This window comes from Rhipicephalus microplus, unplaced genomic scaffold (assembly GCF_043290135.1).
Source record: "Rhipicephalus microplus isolate Deutch F79 unplaced genomic scaffold, USDA_Rmic scaffold_177, whole genome shotgun sequence".
Classification (NCBI taxonomy): domain Eukaryota; kingdom Metazoa; phylum Arthropoda; class Arachnida; order Ixodida; family Ixodidae; genus Rhipicephalus; species Rhipicephalus microplus.
The window spans coordinates 217262-239656 of NW_027464748.1; the positions used below are offsets into that span (position 1 = coordinate 217262).

Sequence of the window (22395 nt, forward strand, 5' to 3'; positions counted from 1 at the left end):
CGGCCTTTGTCCCTAACACATGTGAGTTTTGTATGCTTCGTTGAATAGCCGGCTTTCCCCATATCATACTACAGATACACAAGCCCTTCGCGAAAGTTTTCACTACCTCGCACTGACCGTTCTCTCATACAAACTAAAAAAAACACGAGGACACGCCACGAGGATGTTGCGACGTGGTGAAGATGAGCCGTCAGGACCTACCTCGCACACCAAGGCCAACAAGGTGCCAAGCCTTATTAAGGAGAAACCCTTAGATGCCTCAGCATACGTGAAATTCGTCGTGAAACGAGTTTATCAAGAAATCATTGCCACGTGATGATGTCATGATAACGTTACAATAGCCGAAATTTGTGACATCAAGAGGATGCCATGATTACTTCACAGTGACGTAACGGGACGTATCGTCACACGAGGGCGTCATCACCATAAAGTTTCCCATGTATACGCTAGAGGGAACTCTGGCGCTAGTGTCTATGGGAGCTGCAATGCATGGCGCTTCAGCGAACGTGGGAAATTATGGGTAGTACGCGGATTTGCCTAGTCTTCACACTTTACATTCCGTTTGGCTTCGTGTGGCTTGAAGCTTATTTGTGGCGAAACAACAGTCAGCAAACGTTCAGCAGTTGTCTGCTACAATAGGGCATTACATTCGTTACATATTGTCACAGAAATTGCCAGCCATTGAGTGCTCAGCTTACCATCTTTGCATTGCCTCGCGAACTAAGCGAAATGGTGACGGCGCTCGAGGGCTACACACACCCCTCTGTGCGTTGTGTACACCTCGCGAATGGAGCTAAACGCCGGTAGTTACGACAAGCGAAGCCAGCCACAGTGCTAGGGGCGTAGCAAGAATTTATTTAGGATGGAGGGAGGGGTGGGGGATACTACCTTTTTTATTTCAGGGGGACACCCCCTTGCAATGGCCATTACCCGCTATCTTATGCCATGGCAAAAAAAGTATATATCGGGGGTGCACAAGCCTGTTGTGCCACCCCTCGGTCACACTTCTGCACAGTGCATGTGCCAGCTCTGCAGGCGCACAACCGTCGACCGAGGGGCCAGCGCGAGTGACGGAGTATACTAAAGCGAGGTTAGAGGCAAGTACCTCGTGATATCGACAAACTCTGCGTTCTCTCCCTTTCATCTTCGTTCACTTCATCAGCTACGGTGACGGTGATGCCACTGAACGCAGAAACGGGCGCCTCTAGACTGCACTCTGAACACACTCCAGAAAAAGTGAGATGGAAGAAAATGAACGGAACTGAAGCTTGAGCGACCAGTGCACTCTTGGTCAGGTCCTAGTTAAATGCTAGCTATATCCAGGAACCCAGACGAAAAATGCTCGGTTTCCTGCCTATATCCAGCGCATTAGGCGCGACCTGATTAAGAGTGTGCATGCCTTCACCACTGAGCTCAGAGTGCGGGAACTCTAAAACAATAGCTGTGGACGCAAGAATAAAATGAAGGGAAATGCATATATAAATCACAGAGCTGAAAACAAAAGATAAGCGTGGGTCGTCCGCATGCTTCGCGTGTGCACCAAAGAATTACCGCTGCAAACCACAGCAGCTTCCTGACAATGCCTTTATACTAGACACATGAACGGAAAGAAAAAGCAGGCAACTCTCACCGGGCCTTTATATTTAGCCAAGGAGGTTCATTGGATGCAAATTGCGGTTGTCCCCTTCCCTCTCCCCTGGCGTTCCCTTAATTAGGGAAAAGATAGGAGTCACTCACATCTTTGTGAGTGTTTGCGAATTGGTTTCTTATCTTTGTTGTTTCTCGGCACCGATGCGTGGTTCAAGCCGGCTAAACTGCGTACAATGCCGCCCTTGCGCGATACTCAAAAAAATAGTAATACTAAAAACAAAGGAAACGCAGCACAGAAACGAAAGCTGTCACACTCTCTCTTGTCTCCATCGAAAGGTGATCCTGCGGTAATGGTATTCTAATCATGCCGGGGGCGTCGTTAAAATAATTATGGTCCGCTCCCGATACAGTCACACGGACGAGGGCACACACATCCGGGTGTTCGTGGTGTGGCAGTAAGCTACAGAGAACAGGAACACACAAAAGAAAACGATCTATGAAGGGTGTGTGACAGGGATGAGTATACGCTGGAACGGCCGCTAGGCGGCGTCTTCGGCCGGAAACTATGAGCCTATACGGTCGTGCGTAAAAAATAATAATAAAAACGCAATTCGTTTCGCGAGGAGACGTCGTGCCGCGCATTCATATGCGGACATCTGCGGTGAATACATCTGGCCGCGAGTGGATTCGATGGTGTGTGAACGCGGTAGCGGGGTGGAGCCGATTTCTCTGTGTGCGAGAGAGCGAGCGAGAAAGATTCGGACGTAGTACGCGCGCGTGTGAAAAAAAAAAGCGTTAGGCGGGCAGGGGCTAGAGATTCGAGTGTGTCATTATAACTCGAATAGCTCGTACGAAAACCTCTGCTTCTCGCTAACACTGAAGAGCGCAAGCAGCGCAGTTACAAACACATTCGTGTAACAATCATGGTGAACTCGTGAGCTTGCTCCCCCCCCTCCACCCCAAATCCTTAAGCGGGAGGATAATGCAATGAAAAGAGGAAAAATTAACACTGAATAAATAACTAATGAATGAATCACAACCTCAAAAAGTCAGTGATGAAGACATGGAAATGATGAGGCGAAACCGGCAGCACTTCACGTCTGTAGGTTTCCACACACCCAACTTTTTTTTTTTAGAGGTGAGCACCTTACGGTTAGCTCGAATACCTGCCATTAGCTAAATGAAATGATTAAAAATTTTGAGGCAAAGAAGCTTCGCGATAATTAAATGCTAGCTCGAGATGAATTCCAATCGAGAAATTGAAAGTGCGTTTGTGCGTTTGTGCTCTGTGCGTTTGTGCTCTGTGCGTTTGTGCTCGTAGATATGTGTTCATGCCATGGTCGAGCTATAGGATTGATGGTGAATTTGTAACTGCAGCTTTGAAGTTTCGAGTGAGTCATGGGAACGTATAACGTTAGACCGCATGATTGCTTACGCACAATAAGATGTATACATTGATAGACTTTTGTTTCTTGCAGGTTGTCGCTGTGGTGGTTCCTCGCGTAAGGTTTCCATTGGATTGTGATTCCGCTTCCCTCACAAACGAGTGAGTTCTTTCATAAGTGCCTCCATACCTGTCGGTGCAAGCTGCAATTGGAAATCTAACATATGTGTATTTTAGCCGATAGAAGCTAAGCTATTTGGTAACCCTCTAAAGCTTATGCTTTTTTTTGCATATAAACGCTACCATTTTCTTCAATACTTCGAGACAAGGAAAATCTAAGGCCCAGAAAATGCAAAAGTGAGTTGGCTAAACTAAGCTAAAGTCTGCATATATGCAGACCGGTCATACATAGACAGAAGGGAAGGAAGGCTTGCACCATACCGCACAGTATACTAGGTTCGAAACACGGGTTGATTCAATGGAGGAAGAAAGAGAATAAATTGAGAGAAAGGCTGGGAGGAGGTTGATTCATTAATGGGCTTATAGTCAAGTACATGTAAGGTGTACTGTTCTATAGGTAAATGTTGCCCCGATACCTCAGTAAACATTGCAAGCTACAAATGCAAGACCTTATTGCAAATGTCAGATTAAAATAGGCATTTGTTCGCGCACGTTTTTTTTTCTAGAAGTCCATTGATTAGTGAACGCGTGAGGACTTCACTGCGTCACTGCGGAGCTGGCATACACAACCATTGTTACCGCGGAACAGATCGGGAGGGTGTAATGTGGTTTTCTACGTAAGAATGCAGACTTAGAATTTGTTGACTGTCAGGAGACTGAGCATACGAAGATACCACGTTATGCACGAAGATTTCGAAACAACTACGCAGGGTACGCACACTTTTCATCGTTATAGGTATGTTTATAGCGCAACGCGTCCTGTCTAACACACATGCAAAAAGTATAAGATTATCTAAGCTAAACGCGAGGAGAGTCCGTATTATTTTCATGATTTGTTAAAAATCGCGCTAAAGATTTGACACAAGAAAGTAATTAGTTCAAACTAATGTTTATACTCTCGATAACAGCCGCCACTCAATACGTCAACAGAAAGGCGGGCGGTGCATACATCGCGGCGTTCTTCGAACTACACGCAACGCTCGTTTACTCTGCCTTAAATATTTTCTTGCGTCGCTTTTCTTTTTTCTTTTTTGCATTTCTTCACCATTAAGGACAGTGCAGCTTTTTCTTGTAGGAAACATTTAGCCACGGAACCACGTCGGCGGGGGCGTGCTGCTTCTGTCGTATAGCGGGTGAACGGGATTTGGCGTTAACGACGCATTTGGCATCATCGTTCGCTAAAGGGAGGAAACGGGGATACAGCAGTGTATCCCCGCAAGCAAAATAACGAGGCCGCGAGATCATAGTGGTGGGCGCGTGCAAGCATGGAACGGGACGGAACGGGCCTCGCTCGGCGCGGCGTCTGGCGGCGGCCATCTTTCATGCGGTTTCGCCCACGGTCCGGCCCCCTCATTAGACGCGGAGGAGGATACGACAGCTCCTTCGGTGACTAGCCGGCGTCGTCCGGGGGAACAACGCGCAAGGCAGTTCAACGCTGGCAGTCACTCGGTCCGCCCGCCCGGCCGGCCGTCGCTGCTGCCGGCAGCAGCCGTACACATAGGCGGGCTTCCTCGCTGGCGCTAGTAGGTGGAGAGATAGCGAGCGCATGTCGGTAGAAAGCGCCATCTGTTTCGACGTCAGTGACAGCCGCTGCCACGCTCCCAGTAGCCCACCCTCGGCGCCTCTACGGCGAGATCACCCCCGTTCCACCCCCCCACCACCTTCTTTGCTAGCCGCGCCCTATCCCGGCAGACTACGCACTGACGCGTAGGACTATGCCTTGATATCCGTTCTTCCGTTGACGGGTGCGGAACTGCCACAACGTGTGCTACTTTTGCTCTTGGCTCGCGAAAAAACTAAGCGTATCAGACGTGTCCAAACATCGGGTGGACTACGTGATTTGCGCCTGATCTTACTGCATTATCGGGAATAAACTGAGGAATACCGGAGATACTAGGATGGAACGTAACCGTAGATCATGTGAGAAGGCACATTGATTGCAAAAGTGTTGACGAAAAAAAAAAAAAGATATAAAGTCTAGCCAAGCGCCTGTGAAATCTGAGTAAACATCGGAACTGGTGGGCGAGTGACACCACCTTTCTTATTTCTCTGTGTTTCCTTACCCTTCCCCACTGCAGGGTAGCAAACCAGATACTTGCCTCCTAGTCAACCTCCCTGCCTTTCCAGATAAGATATATATTTCTCTCTTGCGAACACAGGTTTGAGTTATTTTCTCGTATTCTTTATCATATACTTCCCTTTTGTCATCTTTCTTTCTTTTCCTCTTCCTACGTCTTTTTGTTCTTCATCATTCGTTTCTTTGTCTCAATCAGTATTGTCCCCTCTCCTCTTTTCTCGCCCCATCTTTCATCTCTATCTTTCATCTCCTCATCCCCTCCCATGCACAGGGTAGCAAACCGGCTGCCTATAGACTGGTTAACCTCCTTGCCATTCTTTTCCTCCTATTTTCCTGCCTTCCTAGCCCTCACATTCATCCTCCTGACCCTCATTTTTTTTCACAATCCTTCCTGTACATTGTGCTATTCATGGCTATATATGCTATGGCTTACCCTCTCGCCTGCTCCTTACACTCTCCTCGCCCTACATCTGACCTCTTCTTCCTTTTCTCATACCCTTGTAGAACTATACAATGTAAAGCTATGTCGTGCCTTTCCCTCCTCCTTCCTTCTTTTCTACCTTTTCTCCATAACATCACTCTCCCTCACTTCCATTTCCCAATACTTTTCTATGCTGTACTATGCAAGCTTATGTTGTGCTGGGAGCAGGTTTCGTGCATACTCACTTCCCGTGGCGCACACCTCCACAGACGGCAACGGCACTATTCCAATATTAAACAGCTTGGTGCGTTGAAAATATATACCCCGATTTAACGGCAGGTATTGTCAACGGTCCTCACCATAATGTGCATGTTGAAATCATTCTATTACTACCAGTGACATGCAGAGCGCAGATGCAATAGCAGAGCGATTTTACAATTACATGACTTTGTTTTATGGAGGGGCTCGATTTCATATGTTTTCCTCTGCCTACTGGAGACACGCCAATACCGTAGCCCTAATCTAGCCAAAAGCGCGTTGGGACGCGAAGGCCCCCATGTTTCGATAAAAGAAAGGCTCTCGGTAATCGCGGTAACTTTTGTAGCGGACGCAGCAACTACCGTTGTAAGGCCTAGGCGAGGCATCTTGACGGAAGACCGTTGCTTTTAGAGTTAAACGAAGACACCGTACCCACTTTGGAGTGCACTGAAACCGAGAGGAGCCTTTACTTTACTTATAAAGGATACCGATTACTTTAACGTGCGTGTGGCGTCTGGAGCAAATGAATTGGGTTAACCCGAGCACCCTTTTTTGCGGAAGCTGAGAGGCCCTGCGGGATGAGTGATACGTGATCGTAAGCAGATTAGGTAATTAGCACTTGAAACACTTTCTAGCCATTTCATAACTGCAGCTACTTCGCGAAGGCTGTCAGACGAATCACAGAAAACCCAAACTAAGCACAATAAGGTATACTATGGTGAACAGACGACTTACAAACAGGGAACTGCTGAACATTCTGTCGTTAATATATTTTGATGCCCCCCCCCCCTTTTCCCTGGAGTTATGATTTTTTTTCAATAGCTTAGGCGCATACATGCACGAGCGGAAAAAGAAAGCTTTACGTAAGACCGAGCTTTCAACTCTTAACCACTTTCTCTTTTTCGTTTGGGTAGCTTGCCAATTGACACAGTAAGACAGGATGACACATTCACAAGTTAATTGATTTGTGTAGAAAGTGTAAAAGTTAGTATTGGAAAGATCTATGATTGAAGCGATAGAGATCAGCTGGTCAGCCTTTCCTCCCAAGCGGTTGTCGTGAAGACAGCTCGAAGTCAGACCTGGGTAAATCTACCTTTATTAAACGATCTTGCCCTGCTCGTATACGTTTACAGATTAACTATGTTTGCATTCCGTGTTTCCAGATCGTGTCGGCATTCCCCTCTAAAAGCTTCAGCTCAGGGAACACTTCACGCGTCCTGAAGGAAATGCCTATCGACGTTCGGTTCTCTAGCAGGTCGGCGACATTGCGTTCTTACAATAAGTATAAAACATACGCCAAATGGCCTAGTTGCAAACTGACTGGGCCTACCTTCGACCACCTAGCAACGTCACCTCAATGGCTCAAGGGCCTGTCTCCACGTCTCGCCTGACACCTGACGCTCCCGAAAAGAACCTAGCAGTCTCCTTTAGAGAACAGCAAATTTCTAAAGCTGCATTTCATTTTTTTTCTCTCTTTATTCAATCTATATCGCACCGGTGTGCCACGTCTGCCTGCTCGCGATGCTGTTTGGGGAGAAACCAGAGTGAAACGTGACGCTCCACGAGCGCTGGTAAGAGTAGACCTGCGGTCATCAGCATAACAATGATCACGCATATATGTGGAGCGGGTCAAGCGCGGATTCCGGAATTTCCGAAACCGAATGCAATCTGCTATTCGTCTCTCAAGCTTGCTCTCTCCCCTGTCGTCCTCTACGCGACCCCTTACGCCGAGGTCACGTCTTCTTCCACATGTGAAAAAAAAAATGCCACCTACCTCGCCGTGAACTCGCGTTGTTTCTTGTGGTTTCTGTCGGTTCTCGTCCCCAAGTCACAAAGGAAAAAAAAAAAAGAAGTAAGCAATGCGCTATTGCTGCGGTAAACCTCGCTCCAAGAGCGTTTGTCGAAAACGGCAAGCTTGTCCAGCAGCTTCAGCTGTACACATGCGGGCAGTGGTGTGATACACCCGATTGAAAACGCATGCGAAAATCCCACCTAGCCCCCGGGGGAGGCACCGTGTTTGAGGCGGACCTGTACGCCTTCTTTGATTCGGTCGGAGGACGTGCTCTCGTCGCAGTATTTACATTCGAAAAGGAGTTCGGAGAAAAGGTCCCGCCACAGACTCTTCTTCCGCCTCTTTTATACTTCTTTACCACAAAGAGGGCACTTGGAAACCGATAGTCTCCACTTCACGGACACTCAAAACGCTTGCAGTGCACGCCCCGGCCACGTGGTGTTGCACCTGGCACGCCGGATCTATCTATCTATATCTATCTATCTATCTATCTATCTATCTATCTATCTATCTATCTATCTATCTATCTATCTATCTATCTATCTATCTATCTATCTATCTATCTATCTATCTATCTATCCATCTAATTTATCTATCTTCTTTGATTTAGTTTCTTTGATTCTTACATCGTCTTCGAACTGCCCTGCTCCGATGGTCCAGTGGCTAAGGTACTCGGCTGCTGACCCGCAGGTCGCGGGATCGAATCCCAGCGGCGGTGGCTGCATTTCCGATGGAGGGGGAAATGTTGTAGACCCGTGTGCTCAGATTTGGGTGCACGTTAAAGAACCCCAGGTGGTCGAAATTTCCGGAGCCCTCCACCACGGCGTCTCTCATAATCATATGGTGGTTTTGGGACGTTAAACCCCACATATCAATCAATTAAACATCGTCTTCAAATGCGCAGTCACAAGCCTCTCGTCGCCTTACATGCTTCCCTGCCGATAGTTGCGTAGAAGTGTGGCAGTTTGGGCTAGTTGGTATGACATGACGATGGTTATAGCGCGAGAACAGAACGACGACAAAGGGAGCACTCGTCTCCTCCTTGTTCCTTTGTCGTCGTTCTGTTCTCGCGCTATAAATATCGCTAGTTGCGCTTGCAACCCATATTTATATTGATACGTGTATATTGATCCAAATTGGCTTGGTTTGCAACTTTGCTGTGTGTCAGTAAGCCTGTATAAAAGACTTTCTTTCGCAACACGATTACCAGTTGTCAGCTTCCGATGATTTTCGCGTATCTGCTCATTAGTACGCCTTCCTCCTTTCTGTTCTTTTGTTCAGCTGAGCACGAGCTGAAGGAGAGGGCAGACAGCTGGGCTATAGTTGGTTTTGGTTATAGCTATGCAACATCGTATTGATGAAACGGACAGGTAGAAAGACACAGGCAATGCTATCTTTAGTGTTTTCGGTGTCTTTCCACTCATCCATGCCATTTTTTTCGCCACTATGACATTACAGAGCTATGGTCAGAGACCTAAAATTATGGGCTTCTACCTCCTTGATGGCAAGAGGCCTATACTTGATGAAATACGTTATTATTTTTAATATTTTGTTTTACTCTTATGAACCCTTACAAAGTTGTAATCTTTTTCCCGTTTCACTGCATAGCAGACCGTTGAACTGCTTGGTTCCGATATCACCAGCGATGTACGAGAGATGTGCCTAGATTCGTTATCAAACACGTTCAGCGCTACGCTGTCAAATGAGAATGAGTTATCGAGAGGGAGGAGAAATTCATGAACGCCCTGCGTAAATCGCGTACGTTCTCTGCGCCTCAAAGGGCAGTCTCGGGGCGGAGTTATGAACTCTGCCGAGAGTTTTCAGCTTCACCTCACCCTCTCCCTTTACTCTGAAATGTGACAGTGCCTCTGAAGAGGGGAAGGAGGAGAGAAGCTCGGGAGTGTCTTCCTTCGTGCCACGCATAAAGTGGTGGATCCGCGCTGTCTATACATATGAACTCGCGCACGGTCCAAAACCGCGGATTAGAATTCGCTATGGTTATGCGTTTTTCTAACCCCCCACTGTGGTTTGCTGTTCTTTGAGGCTTCTCTCCTTCGTCTGTATGTATCTCCCCTTTATCCGCACCTACTCTTTCACCCCGTACCTACCGGCAGCAGCCAACGCGGCAGGAGGTGAGGCTCGAAAACGAGACGCTTACGTCGTGCCGTTTTGTGGGTTCCGCACGCACCTATCCTTCACGCATGCTGGTTGCCCTGCCGCGCGATGTTTGCCAAAGGCGTTGCCTGACACCTACCTCCCTAGGTTTTTTTTTTTCTTTTCTCTCTCTCTTTCTCTCTCTGAGCCCGACACCGGTGGGTCGTATAGCGTTCAACGCGACGTTTGTCGACGCCATTTTGATGCTAAGCAGCTTCGTCGTCTGAGCTTTCATACGCGTTTTCCCCTTACCACCCACCCCCTCCATTCTTTTGTCGTCTGCAAAAGCGCGTGCAAGGGGAGAGAGCCAGTTGGCATATACGCCCATGCGCATCGCGTGAAAGGTCCTTCCACCCCGCGGTGTTGTTGCCGTTTGTCGCTGTGAATCAATCGCCAGTTCATGATAGAGTTCTAATCGTTTGTGTCTCGCCCGGAACGAGAACCTACGGATCTGCGTTCGAGTTCGCAAGGGAGGAGGAGGCGGTAGGCTCGTGCACGCTGGGATCCGCGCCGCTTGGTTGGCCCGTTCTCGTTTGTCTGTGTGTGTGTGTGGCAGATTTGAGGCACGCACAGAACCACGTCGCGTAAGCGCCACGCAACGGCGCGGGAGCGAACAAACCGCGGTGAAAAATGGCAACAAATGCGCGATCCTTCTCTGTATACGTCAGTGTGAATGCGAAGCGGTCCGCTGAACCCAGCGGCGCGCTGTAGCCATCGGCGGGCTCGTACTGCGGCGAAAGCCGACGTAAGCGCACGCAGAAGAAGAGAGGCAGCAACCCCGGGACCACCGGCGTGCGAGGAGCCCTAATGTGCATATGAAAGAGAAGGGTTCGTTTTTGCTCTCGGTTTACGAGCGCTATAGTGTGCGGAGCCGCGCTCGGCCCACGGAACAGCGAGTCGCACGTCTGCTGGCCTGTTGTGTGCTCCACCGATTCGTTGCGTGTCGCGCGTATAGGAGCGTCTGCGTACCGTAGTTTCTGGTCTGTAGCTTACGTGTTCTAAGTTTTGCTGAATTTTGTGTGTGTGTCTGCTTTGTCTTCGAAGGTATTGTGAGCATGCCCTTGTCTATACACACGGCGACGCTTGAACGCCTCAACGTATCCCGCTTTTATATACTTCACCAGGCGTTGCTGGGGAAAAAACATATATTAAATTCATTGACAAAATTACAACGTAAAAGTGAGTGAAGGCTGTCTTTGGTATTCAACAAAAAGTGTTATCGGTCATAAACGGCTTTCCTTGAAAGCCTCGTCCCGTGTATGACGTTCAGAGCGTCTGAAGCGCGTCACGTAGAGTACGTGATATGACATTTATTCGTTTCGCAATGTACAAGGCACACTGCTGTAATAAACCGCGAAAAAGAACGGTAACTTATTCGAACGACCTTCGGAGAGCGAATGCTTGTGCCGACTGTATGCAAGGTCCTTCATCTAGTGAATAGTCACCGAGCAGAGGTTAAGTGTACGGGCTGGCTTATGTGAACCTGAAGATGCATATAGACCAGTCATCTCGCCCTGCGCAAGAAAAAAAAACGAAAAGAGTGTTAGTCTCGTACGTCTCGTAAAACTCGCAATCGCTTTTCAACGATGCAAGTGCGTTTCAAGCACGCGCGCCCTGTCATCCTGTGGTGTGAATGACAAGATCCGTGTCGCATACATAATTCATGGCAAAGTTGAGACGTCTATACTCACCGCATATAAGAGCAAGGTTATAGCATGTGGCGGTCTCAAGGGGTTGTAATAAAGGCATTATTTACGCCCGTCAATTTCTAGTCTGACTGGCTCGAAAGATTTGCGAGGTATGCGAGAGGGCTTGTGAACTGAACGAATGCTGTGTGATTGTCCGCTGTTGTACCGTTGTGGCAGTGCTCGGCTGCTGACCCTAATGTCGCGGGTTCGATTCCTGCTGTGAAGGCCGCATCTTAATGAAGATGGTAAGCTATAGAAGCGGGTCTCAACGTTCAATATGCGTTGCTTGAAACGTGCGATATCCGTAATCGAAACTTCAATAATCAATACCTCGGTAAGTTGGTTGGCGTTCGATAAAACAGTTAGGTCGGAGAATACTTTTTTCTTATTTAGCGTCACTGTCAGAAGAAGCGCATCTCGACGCGAGATCATTTTTGTGGTAAATTGTGAAAGGACGCGCGCTTCACTGGAAAATTGAGATTGGGTATTTTTTTATACGGCCCTATGCGCATGCACTTTCCTCAATGTGAACTGCAGTAGTATACCTCGTTTGTATTCAGTTTTTATTACCACGGTGATATTATTACATAGTCTTCACACAAATAGCTGAACAATAAGCTTTACACGGATTCTTTTTACAGCACAGCTCTTACGTGCCCGTTCTTGTGTTGAGTGTCCTCACCGTCGCAGCTACTCTAGCGTTCGCTATCGTAACCGATAGACATGAAAAAGTAACCGATAATTAGTCTTCACGGGATGCTAATTGTGGACGAGCGTGTGGTTCATTGCTTCCCAGCTACTGCGAAGTGCCCCATGCAGCATCAAAAAAGCGCACATAATACCTCACAAGTGGGTAGCGGGTACCTCGCTTATCCGAAGAAAGACGAATAATAGAGCAGTGGGTGCTGTCCTAGTTCGCAGAAATTATGATCTGTGGCGTATATAGTGGATACCCTGCGGAAAGCCAAAACTTCAAACGCAGTTGGCTTCTCCCTCGACAAGAAGCTGCGCTCAAAAATCGGGTTCGGCAGTATCATAACCACTGGTGATTTCTGACCCCCCCCCCCCCACCCCGGTTTTTGGGGCGAAGCTCCTTAGGGTGTGGGTCTGTCTATCCCCCATGGTGTATGTAGCCACCGGTGACCCATACCCGAAGTAGCGATCCTTAGAATGTCCGCTGAATGGCGGCGCTTGTATATGATCAATACATATTGAAAAGATGTGAGATGGCTGTACTTGGAAACCCAGACACTAGAAAAACGGACTGACGGATGGACATACAGATAGACGGACGGAGCGACGAACGCACGTACAGACCGACAGAGGGACGGCCGCACGAACAGACGCACGGACGGACGTATGAACGGACCCATGAAGGGACGCGTGGAAGGACGGATGCACCGACGGGCACATGGATGGATGGGCACACGGACGGACGCACGGACGTACGCATAGATGGACGGAAGCAAGAATGAATGGGCGAATGAAAGCACGGACGGACTGACAAACGCTTCGCCCCACCAATCACCATTCACTCTGTGGATATGCTGTGACTTTTGTTTTGTCACACAGCAGAGCTTTGAAACCGCCGTTTGCCCGTTTCACGATGTAAGGAAGAAAAAATCACTATTATGCTGGCGTGCTCACTTCGCCTTCTTCTTCGTGCTCAGCCTCGTTCCCCAAACACGTGCGCCGAGTGTCGCTATGCCGTTGCGTCGATTTGTCTGGCGTGGAGTGCAGTAACTCTGACGATCCAGAGAACGAGTACAGAGATAAAGAGATAGAAATAAAAAATGGCGAGAAATCAAGGATAGAAAAATGGAAAGCGAGAGGAATATGAACTGGTGGAAATAAACAGACACAAAAAAGGCACAGAAAAAGCAGAGATCAAGAAGGAAAGTAAACAAAAAATGGGAGAAACAGAAAGAACTTGAATATAGATACAGAGGAAGAAAGTGAAATAAACAAGAAAAAAAAAGATATTTCAATGATTTAAGCATCTTGGTGTTGCAATTTCTGAGTGATACCCAATCGAATTCCATTTATACCTAGCCAGTTACTCGTGACTTACAATGTGGTCACGTGAACACTTCGTGAATCGGCATGTGAACGCATGTGTGCCTGTTCGATCCAGGACCAGCCGAGTGCGGGCCAGCTCTGCTGTGCCCCAGGCTTGCGTGACTCAGTGAAACATGCGCTAATGTTTATTTGTTGTTGTTGTTGTGCTCGTCTTTCTCAATCTTTGCCTCACTTTTTCTCGATTTTTCCAAAGTAGTACATGATCATGGCCCTGAGTACTTTTTCCAGAAACCTAAGCCAAGATGATAGCTCGAGCATGCTTGTGCACCGAGTGACACAAACAGGGCTGACACATTGTCAAGCAAAGTCGCGGCTTAATGACTGAAGCACTCGTTTCCTCGCTGTCGTAGTCGCTACTCCTCATAGACCTCGTTCGCGAAAACACGTCAAGTTGTTTATTTTATCTTTTCTTTCTTCTCTCTCCTGAAAGCTTATTTCCGATTTGTATTTTACAAAAAAAAATATGAGAAGAGAAAAACCGCAGAGCGTGCGTTACGAAACGGCGAGGCCCACGTGACTGGCGAGGGAGACAAAGTTCCCTGTTTACAGCTGCTTCATTTCCATAGCATACATATGGATGAGGCTCGGAAATAAGCGAGCTTTTTCTTTTTTCAATCGCTACCATTTTGAAAACGCTTTGAGCACTTTCACGTCGCTTCTTATTTTGCTACTTGTTTCCCCCACTGAGCACTTTAGGCGTCTCCTACCTCCTCTTATTCTTTTAATAACTTCCCAGTCCATATTTTGTATTGTAAATGTTTTGTAGCATGTACCTGCGTAGTTTCTTTGCGCATCTTCTTTTAATAGTTCTTTAACTTTTTTAAGGCCATTTTTTTTTTTTTGTCACCAATCCCCATTATTAGATTTTTTAAAGTCTGGGCACTGTGTCAAACAGTGGAGAGAGACAAAAAATATTGATCTCTGTGGTTTTCAAAAAAAATGAATAAACAAAGAATGGAAGAAGTAGGAAGGTAAGCTTTTGAAACCATTAGAGTGGACGTTATCTAGTATTTCCTCGTAGCTTATTTCGTGGCTGTTGCTACAAACAAAACTTCACTGGAAAAAGATATGCTTGACACGTAAATGTCCGGGATTTATGTAGCAAGCTAGACCCGGTGCGTATACTGATCTCTATGTCGTAAAAAGGTAGCGTCCCTTTTAGTTCAGGGCACTCAAAGCCTGAGTTTAGTGTCGTGCTTAGGCACTACATTTGTTTTCTGAAAGATAACACATAAGTTCCCGCAAGTATGTGCAATGCAGCTCTATACACCCTCATCCAAGGCGCGAATTTTTGTAAGAAAAATCCCCACGCATTCGCACGATCTCTGACTCGCACCGCCTGGAAGAGTCAGGCTTACCAGAAAGGTAGGGCCGAGATCACCAGTTGTCATTAGCGACGTATATCAATTTCGCTTTCACAGATTTTCATGGTTGAGCTGTAACTCGTCCAACGCGAACAAAAAGCTTCTGGTCGAAAGAACCGCCAAGCCTCCTTACTCTGCGCCGCGCAGGTGAGCGTTAAGCTAAAATTTTGCTCGGCGAAGTGGACCAGGTAAAACACGCGAAAGGAAGAGAGAGAAAGAAAGAAACAAAAATCAAGAGATAGAGAGGAAGAGAAAAATAGAGATTACTATATGGAATAGGAACGGCATGATAGCAGATATGGATGGAGAGATAAATAAATCGAAACACTCGAAAGCGTGGTAGAGAAAGACAGAGCGAGACAGAAAAAGAAAATGAAAAATAGAGAGAAACAAAGAATTAGACCGAGGAAGAAAACGAAGAACGACAAAAAAAATACGAGAAACAGAGAAAGTCTTTCCCCCCATATCTGCACTTCCTTCAGGCTTCCCACCACTAGTGTGAAGTCGTCATAATTATAAAAAGAAACCTTTCCATTCACGAAGAAGACTTCATGATGATACCGTGATTCTTCTCTTCCCCCCTTTCCGAACAAGATGGCGGCTTCTCCTCTGCTTGTCTTTTAAGTAGGAGAAGCCCAACCTACAACAAGAGGTAAATATTGTGAGTGACGAGGAAGGACGAAAATTAATCAGGACTCGGCGAGAGTCAACAAAGCTTCCTTCACAATTACATTTCACTATAGACAATACCATTGAGTGCATAAAACTGATAATATATGTTCGCGACCTTAACGTGCCGCGCGTTGCTTACGCGATGCCCTGTCAAGAATGGTATAACAGAAAAACAGAAATGAACAATTGCAGACCCCAGTGACAAACTGGGGTGTTGTTTCGCACTTTAAGATGACGCTTTATTAAATCAGAAGCATTTATTTGCGTACTGCAGGCACTTTGGGCATCTATCTATCTATCTATCTATCTATCTATCTATCTATCTATCTATCTATCTATCTATCTATCTATCTATCTATCTATCTATCTATCTATCTATCTATCTATCTATCTATCTATCTATCTATCTATCTATCTATCTGTCTGTCTGTCTGTCTGTCTGTCTGTCTGTCTGTCTGTCTGTCTGTCTGTCTGTCTGTCTGTCTGTCTGTCTGTCTGTCTGTCTGTCTGTCTATCTATCTATCTATCTATCTATCTATCTATCTATCTATCTATCTATCTATCTATCTATCTATCTATCTATCTATCTATCTATCTATCTATCTATCTATCTATCTATCTATCTATCTATCCATCCATCCATCCATCCACCGACATCTGGGTGCTCTAGAGTTCACCCCGTTTACTTGAGGTGAACAAAAAAATCACAGCATATCCACGGAATGAGTGATGATGAGTGGCGCGAAGCGTTCGTCAATCCGCCCGTGCTTCCATTCGTGCGTCTGTCTGTCCGTACGTGCGCGCTTTCGTGCGTCGCTCGTGCATCTTCCGTGCGTCCATGCACCAGTCCATCCGTACGTGCACCCATTCATGCGTCCATTCGTCCGTGCGTCCGTGTGTCTGTCTGTTTGTCCGTCTGCTTGTCTGTCTGTCCATCCGTGCGTCCGTCTTTCCATCTAGTGAACGCTTCAAGTACCGCCATCTCGCTTTTTTATCATATATTCGTCATATACAAGTACCGATATCCACTGGACAATCCAAGGACTAAACGAGAGTATGCACCCCATTTCTGCTGTCAGCTCATTGTTAACCCCGAGAGCATGATAACGATGCAGTGCTACGTTTTTCGTAACATGTGGACATGCGGATATGTGACCGAGGGCGGAGACGTGCCACTGGTATGTGGGTATGTGCCACATGTTACGCACTCCGACAACGGGGGGACGTACAAGTCACGCCATAAGGAGCTTCGCCCCTAAAATTGCATGGGAGGGTAAAATGGTTTGTCGAATGCGACTCCCTGTCAATGACACGAATAATGTGCCCAATCCCGTCGCGTACGTCATCATACACATTCCGCCACACAGTGCACAGAACCGCGGGTGGGTATGTGACACTGTTATGCGGGTATGCGCAACGGATGATTGACACTTTATATCTATCTACCCATGAACGGCGAGAACACACATGGATCACTTTAACGCGTACGCGTTAAGGAAAAGCTGACATCGGCAGCGTTGACCCGATAAATGCAAAGAATAAATACCAGGGTCCCACTATGAATAGAACCCCAGTATTCTGCGTGACGATTAAGTATTCTACCACAGAGACACACCAAGTCGCCCAACTACTTTCCAAACATACCGCAATGTTCATTAAACGGCTATTCTGGTTGGAGTGCTTGCTATACAGTTTTATAAACATTGCATGTGTACTCCCATGATACAGCCGTCACATCGTCTTAAAGTCCATTTAATTAGGTTCTATCCACTGAAATTGATTTATGTAGCAATGTCAATAGCTACAACGCTCGCGAGCATCAGTGCTTCATATCAGCTTACCAGTTGTGGCGTTGCTAATATCCATCATTCTGTTGTGATCGGTACTTAACTGTAAACAACTGGTTATATAAAACATATACGGTTGTTTAACGTATGCGTGCACCTGTACATATCCTTATAGCCACATCGTGACGTTTCGCTCAATAAAAAAAATACAACACAATCACCTTCCCTGCGCATGCTTCGCGTAACATCGATTTCCAAGGTAAATGGGGTCTACCGATTTTTCCTAGCTGCTCTCTAGTTTTCCTTTCCTTTTACCCCTTCAAGGGTCCATGCAATACTTTTGTGGCATGATTATAAAACGCTGCCGATTTGTAGTCTATGTTCCTGAGAACATGCTTGTCAGATACTATAGTGCAGCACGCGGCCTGGAATGTGTAATTGGTGCTTAAGGTGAGCGATAAATCATTTCTACTTCTTCCTCTAAACAATTTCATATAATCAAATGACCGTTCAGTACACCGAAATTCGCGGCTATTGGCTGATCTGAGCATCACGAGCTGCTTGGTTATTGAGGCCACCGTGTCGAGCAACGACGCGTTCGCCTTAGCGATTGCACTGAATTTAAGCCACGCGATCGTAGAAAAAAAAGATTCTCAAGATCGTGACTTGCGCGTGACGTGCAGCGGCCGTCAAAAGTTCCCAGGCCACTATCCCACGTTATAATAAGGCAGCGTGGCCTAGACATTTTTAGCAGTTCCTGTACCTTATTTCCCCCGTTCGTTTCATACCTGCTTAGCTTCTTCCAGCACGCTCGTCGAGAAGGTAGAAAGCAATTACAGCGTGCGACAAATCTATGTTACTACGCCGTTACTTGAAGGATTGCAAAAAGTTCGCGGTGATGAATTTTCGAGGAAATAAATTTCTTTAATCAAGTTATTCGATGGTTCCTTGAAAAGTTTTGCAGGGCTCCTTTTACCGTCCGCCCTTTGTAGGGTAGCAAACCGCGCATGCGTCTGCTTTACGTCTATACAGTTCCTCTCTCTCTCTTTCGTGAAGGTCCGCCACTGTGATGCTGTGGTCACAATGATCGACTGCTGAACCCGAACGCTGATCGTTCGAAGTTTACGGAGTGCTCCACGATGGCGTGTTTTATATTCATATCGCAGTTTCGGCACGTGAATTTGCGGGTATTAAATCTTTCTTCACCGAGATGAATGACGGGAACCGCACTCAAAGAACTCTCGCGAGGCGAGATATTATTTTTGAAGCCTTTTTAAACTGTGTCTTCACAGCGTAAGATGAGTTAGACGTTGAATGGAGAGCAGAACATTTATAAACATTTAGAGTAGTCAGCATTACAGACTTCTCGCGTCAATATCTTTAGTAACCGTAGTTACCGCATTCCGAAATGATTACTAACAAGGAGAGCTCTGTTTCAGGCATTTATCTATGACTCATGGTAGGCTTGAAAATGATAAGCGATGAAGAACGGTGAAAGAAGTTCTGACTCTACTTAATTTATCTAATGTGCTAATTTTGGCTGGAGTGAGCTCAATACTATCGGTGAAGAGGATCACTTTATACCCTTTACACACATTCTCTCTCCGCTCTACGAGTGGCCTAATCCTTCAAATGAGTCTACCAGGGTGGTGTTATGATTGCGGGGCTCTGCTCGTAACCCGAAGGTCATGGGTTCGATGCCAGGAGTGGTGGTCGCATTTCGGTGGTGTAAGCAAAATGCTAGAGGCCTATGTACTGTACGGTGTTCGTGCACGTTAAAGAACACCAGATGGTCGAAATTTGCGGAGCTGTCCACTACGGCGTCTCTCGTTATCATATCGTGGTTTAGGAGCGTAAAACCACAGATATTAATATTGAGCGTTGCAAAAGCCCACAACACCGTAACGTAACTTAAGTGTTTGAGGTACTTTAACGAGAAAAAAAAGGACGATGGAATAATTAATACAAGACAAGTATGCTCATTGATGTGAGCGCTCATTACGAGCCGTAATAACTTCGCAAGAATAGAGTCTCCTTCCCTCACCCCGTTTTTTTTTCTACAGCGTTGTTGCATGCACAGTACTGTGTGCTGTTTCTGACACGCGTGAGCTTCTGCTCAATGCGTCGGGCGTAAATCGTAGCAGAAGCCGAAAAATGGAACTGGGAGGCGAACTTTGGCGTGTACGGTAGGCGTGAGGTAATATTTCATCCACCCCTCTTGCTTAAGCCTTGCCCCGATTTCTCTCTTTTATTTGGCTCGTCAGCAGTACTTCGTAGCAGATGACGGTGTTCCGAGCCTATCGCTGCACCCCCTAACCCACCCTGTGTGACCGACAACGCTAGTCTAGACCCCAGCCGTCAAAGAAGATCAAGCGAATGCCGAAACTAGAAGAAATCCTGCAGCGGCGGTGGTGGCGTCAAGCGAATGCATGATACGCGCGAAAACTTTGCCATGGCGCCAGCGACGTCAGTGTGCAGCTACGGTAACGAAGAGACCAAGCGAACAAACGCAGCACAAACACAAACAAACAAAAAACTGAAAGAGTCTGAACCGATGCCACCAGGATCTCGCCGAAAGAGACTTTCTTGGAGGCCCAGAACGAGGCGGGTTCTGGTTTGGGCCGCGTTGCTTCCTCTGCCGCTTCGTTGCTCGGCGCCGCTTCTGACGCACGTCGATCTCTCAAGCTTCTTTCTGTTTAGCCCCCCGCCTCCCTCTTTTCTCCGTCTCTCTCTCTTCGTCCCGTCGTCCCAATTTCTTGCTTCCAAACCTTTTCTGTAGCTTATATTTATTCTTTATGTGTGTGCGTCTGTGCGTCTGTCTCTACGAACCAGTTTACATCGTTCTTTGCTCCGGCCACATGGAGCTCCGCGCCATCTCTCCGTCCGAAGACGGATGCATAAGGCCGAAATATGATTGGTCGGCAACCAGCACCAATCAAAATGCTTCTCCCCCGGAGTAGCATGTGTGCTGCCTCTTCTTTTCCGGCAATGTCTTCTTCCACCTTTCCTTTTCTCTCGCGTTTCGTACACCCTTCTTCGCGATTTTTCTGTTGCTTTTTGGTTTTACTCTTTTTCGGCGTCGTTCTCTTGCGTGCGTGAGGCTTTCCTCTCGTTGTACCGAGCCGCCGGCGTCGTGTCTGATTCTATACTACATACTTGCCACGCGTCTCAACGCAAGCACAGTGAGAGATAGAAAATAAAAGAGAAATAGTGCGAACATATGATGAAAGAGCAACCCGTACCGAAGCGCACAGGAAGGGGTGAGTGTGTAGTGTCTATAGCGTGCTGCGAGAGTGCCGCAGGAGGAGGTCGCCTTGTTTGATTTACGCCTTTGTCGAGTTCCTTCTCGCTTCTGTAAAGCATTCGGACTCTCCAATGGCGTACACGCACTTAATAAGCTTCTGAGCGGCGGACCTATAGCCAGCGCTAAGCCTTCTGGGACGTCGAGAAGCGATGAGAGCAAAATCTTCGTGTCCAAGTCGTTCTCCTCCGTACAAAAAGCATTACGAGTCACATGTTCCTTTGTACTGGGCCCGTCAGAGATGAAGCGAATTGGATACCGTTCTTTCTTTCTTTCTTTCTTTCTTTCTTTCTTTCTTTCTTTCTTTCTTTCTTTCTTTCTTTCTTTCTTCCTTTCTTTCTTTCTTTCTTTCTTTCCTTCTTTCCTTCTTTCTTTCTTTCTTTCCTTCTTTCTTTCTTTCTTTTGTAAATCAGGGCCTCCATTCACTCCCTTACACAAACATTGTTCGAAAAACATCATTCCAGCTAATGGCAACGTTAGGCATATTAGCTGAGGTAGCTAAAAGGGAGTGAAGGAACGCTTGCCGAAAACAAGCTTGGTTAACCTTCCTGCCTTTTATCGCTATTTCTCTCTGTCTTGTCGAAAAAAAAAAGCTTTATGAGTTACACCCAGGTTGCAAATTCGCGGAGTCTCTTTTTTGCAAATACTTTTTTTTGGTTCCATCACCTTGTCGCATCTGCTATTTTCTTGATCATTGTTGCTTGAAATGATTCCTTATGATGAATTATATTCTTAGACATTATTTTTACAAATACAGTCTTAAGGCTTTCGTGTCGCTTGCCGTGACAATATGGTATGTGACTTCTACTTTGCTTTCTTTTCTTTAGTCAAATAATATCCGCCATTTTCGTAATGTCTATCTTTATGATGCAGGTATATATCAAATCAAATTGAATTACAATTGCTTAGCTATTAAATTAGATACCACATCTAGCCTCAGCACTGCAGCTGATGCCGGCTGGTGTAATCACCTGTTGTGTTTCAATCGCCTTGGCAAGCGCACAGGATTCCAGAGAACCAAGTGATTTAAAATGATTTTATAATTAAAACCTGGTGGTTTCATTGAAGCTTTTTGTGTGAATTCAACGTAAATTACGTCCACTGATATTGTGGTGAACGCGAAATTGGGCCTTTTTAACTTATTCGGTTCATAACTGCTGAATTATTAAGTGTTCAGCCAGCAGGGCTCTATCCAGGTTTACTGAAACACTTTCAGATCAGTTTCCTTGTTATTCTGTGTTCGACAAATGCCCAAATAAACATTATGTTTGTTTGCTTGTAAGGTGGCATATAGTGTATGCAAATGTTCATTGCTTTTTACAAGGATGGTTTCTCGAAGGCTGCTATGTTGCTACAAGCAAGCTGTAACAGGTTATTTGGACGAAGCGCGTACCCTACGAAGACCTTTCTCCGTCTTCATGGGCGGGCGTCTGTGCTGTACATCCACGCTATCAAATTCACGCTGTTATCACATCTCTATTATTCAAGAAAAAAATCAAGGTCACTCTCATATTTAAATGTCGCGCCAAATGTCCCGTGCGGGACGTCATGGATGTCAGAGTATATATATTTAGTGTTATTATCCTAACTATATTTCCTTAAGCTTGGTATTTCAGGCCTATGGACCCCCTCTGAGGTAACTTACTAC

The 22395-nt window shown here is 46.4% G+C and overlaps 1 protein-coding gene across 3 annotated transcripts in view; it reads left to right on the forward strand.

Annotated features, from left to right (window-relative positions):
- LOC142791603 (uncharacterized) overlaps window positions 1-22395 on the forward strand; it is a 219889-nt gene that overhangs the window by 129548 nt on the left and 67946 nt on the right. For all 3 annotated transcript variants that reach the window (XR_012890333.1, XM_075885515.1, XM_075885516.1), the window contains one exon: window positions 3069-3136. Coding sequence is in view for 2 of the 3 variants with exons in the window: in XM_075885515.1 (XP_075741630.1) it covers window positions 3069-3136 (68 nt within the window). In the remaining variant the exon portion in view is untranslated. The remainder of the gene's footprint in view (window positions 1-3068; window positions 3137-22395) is intronic.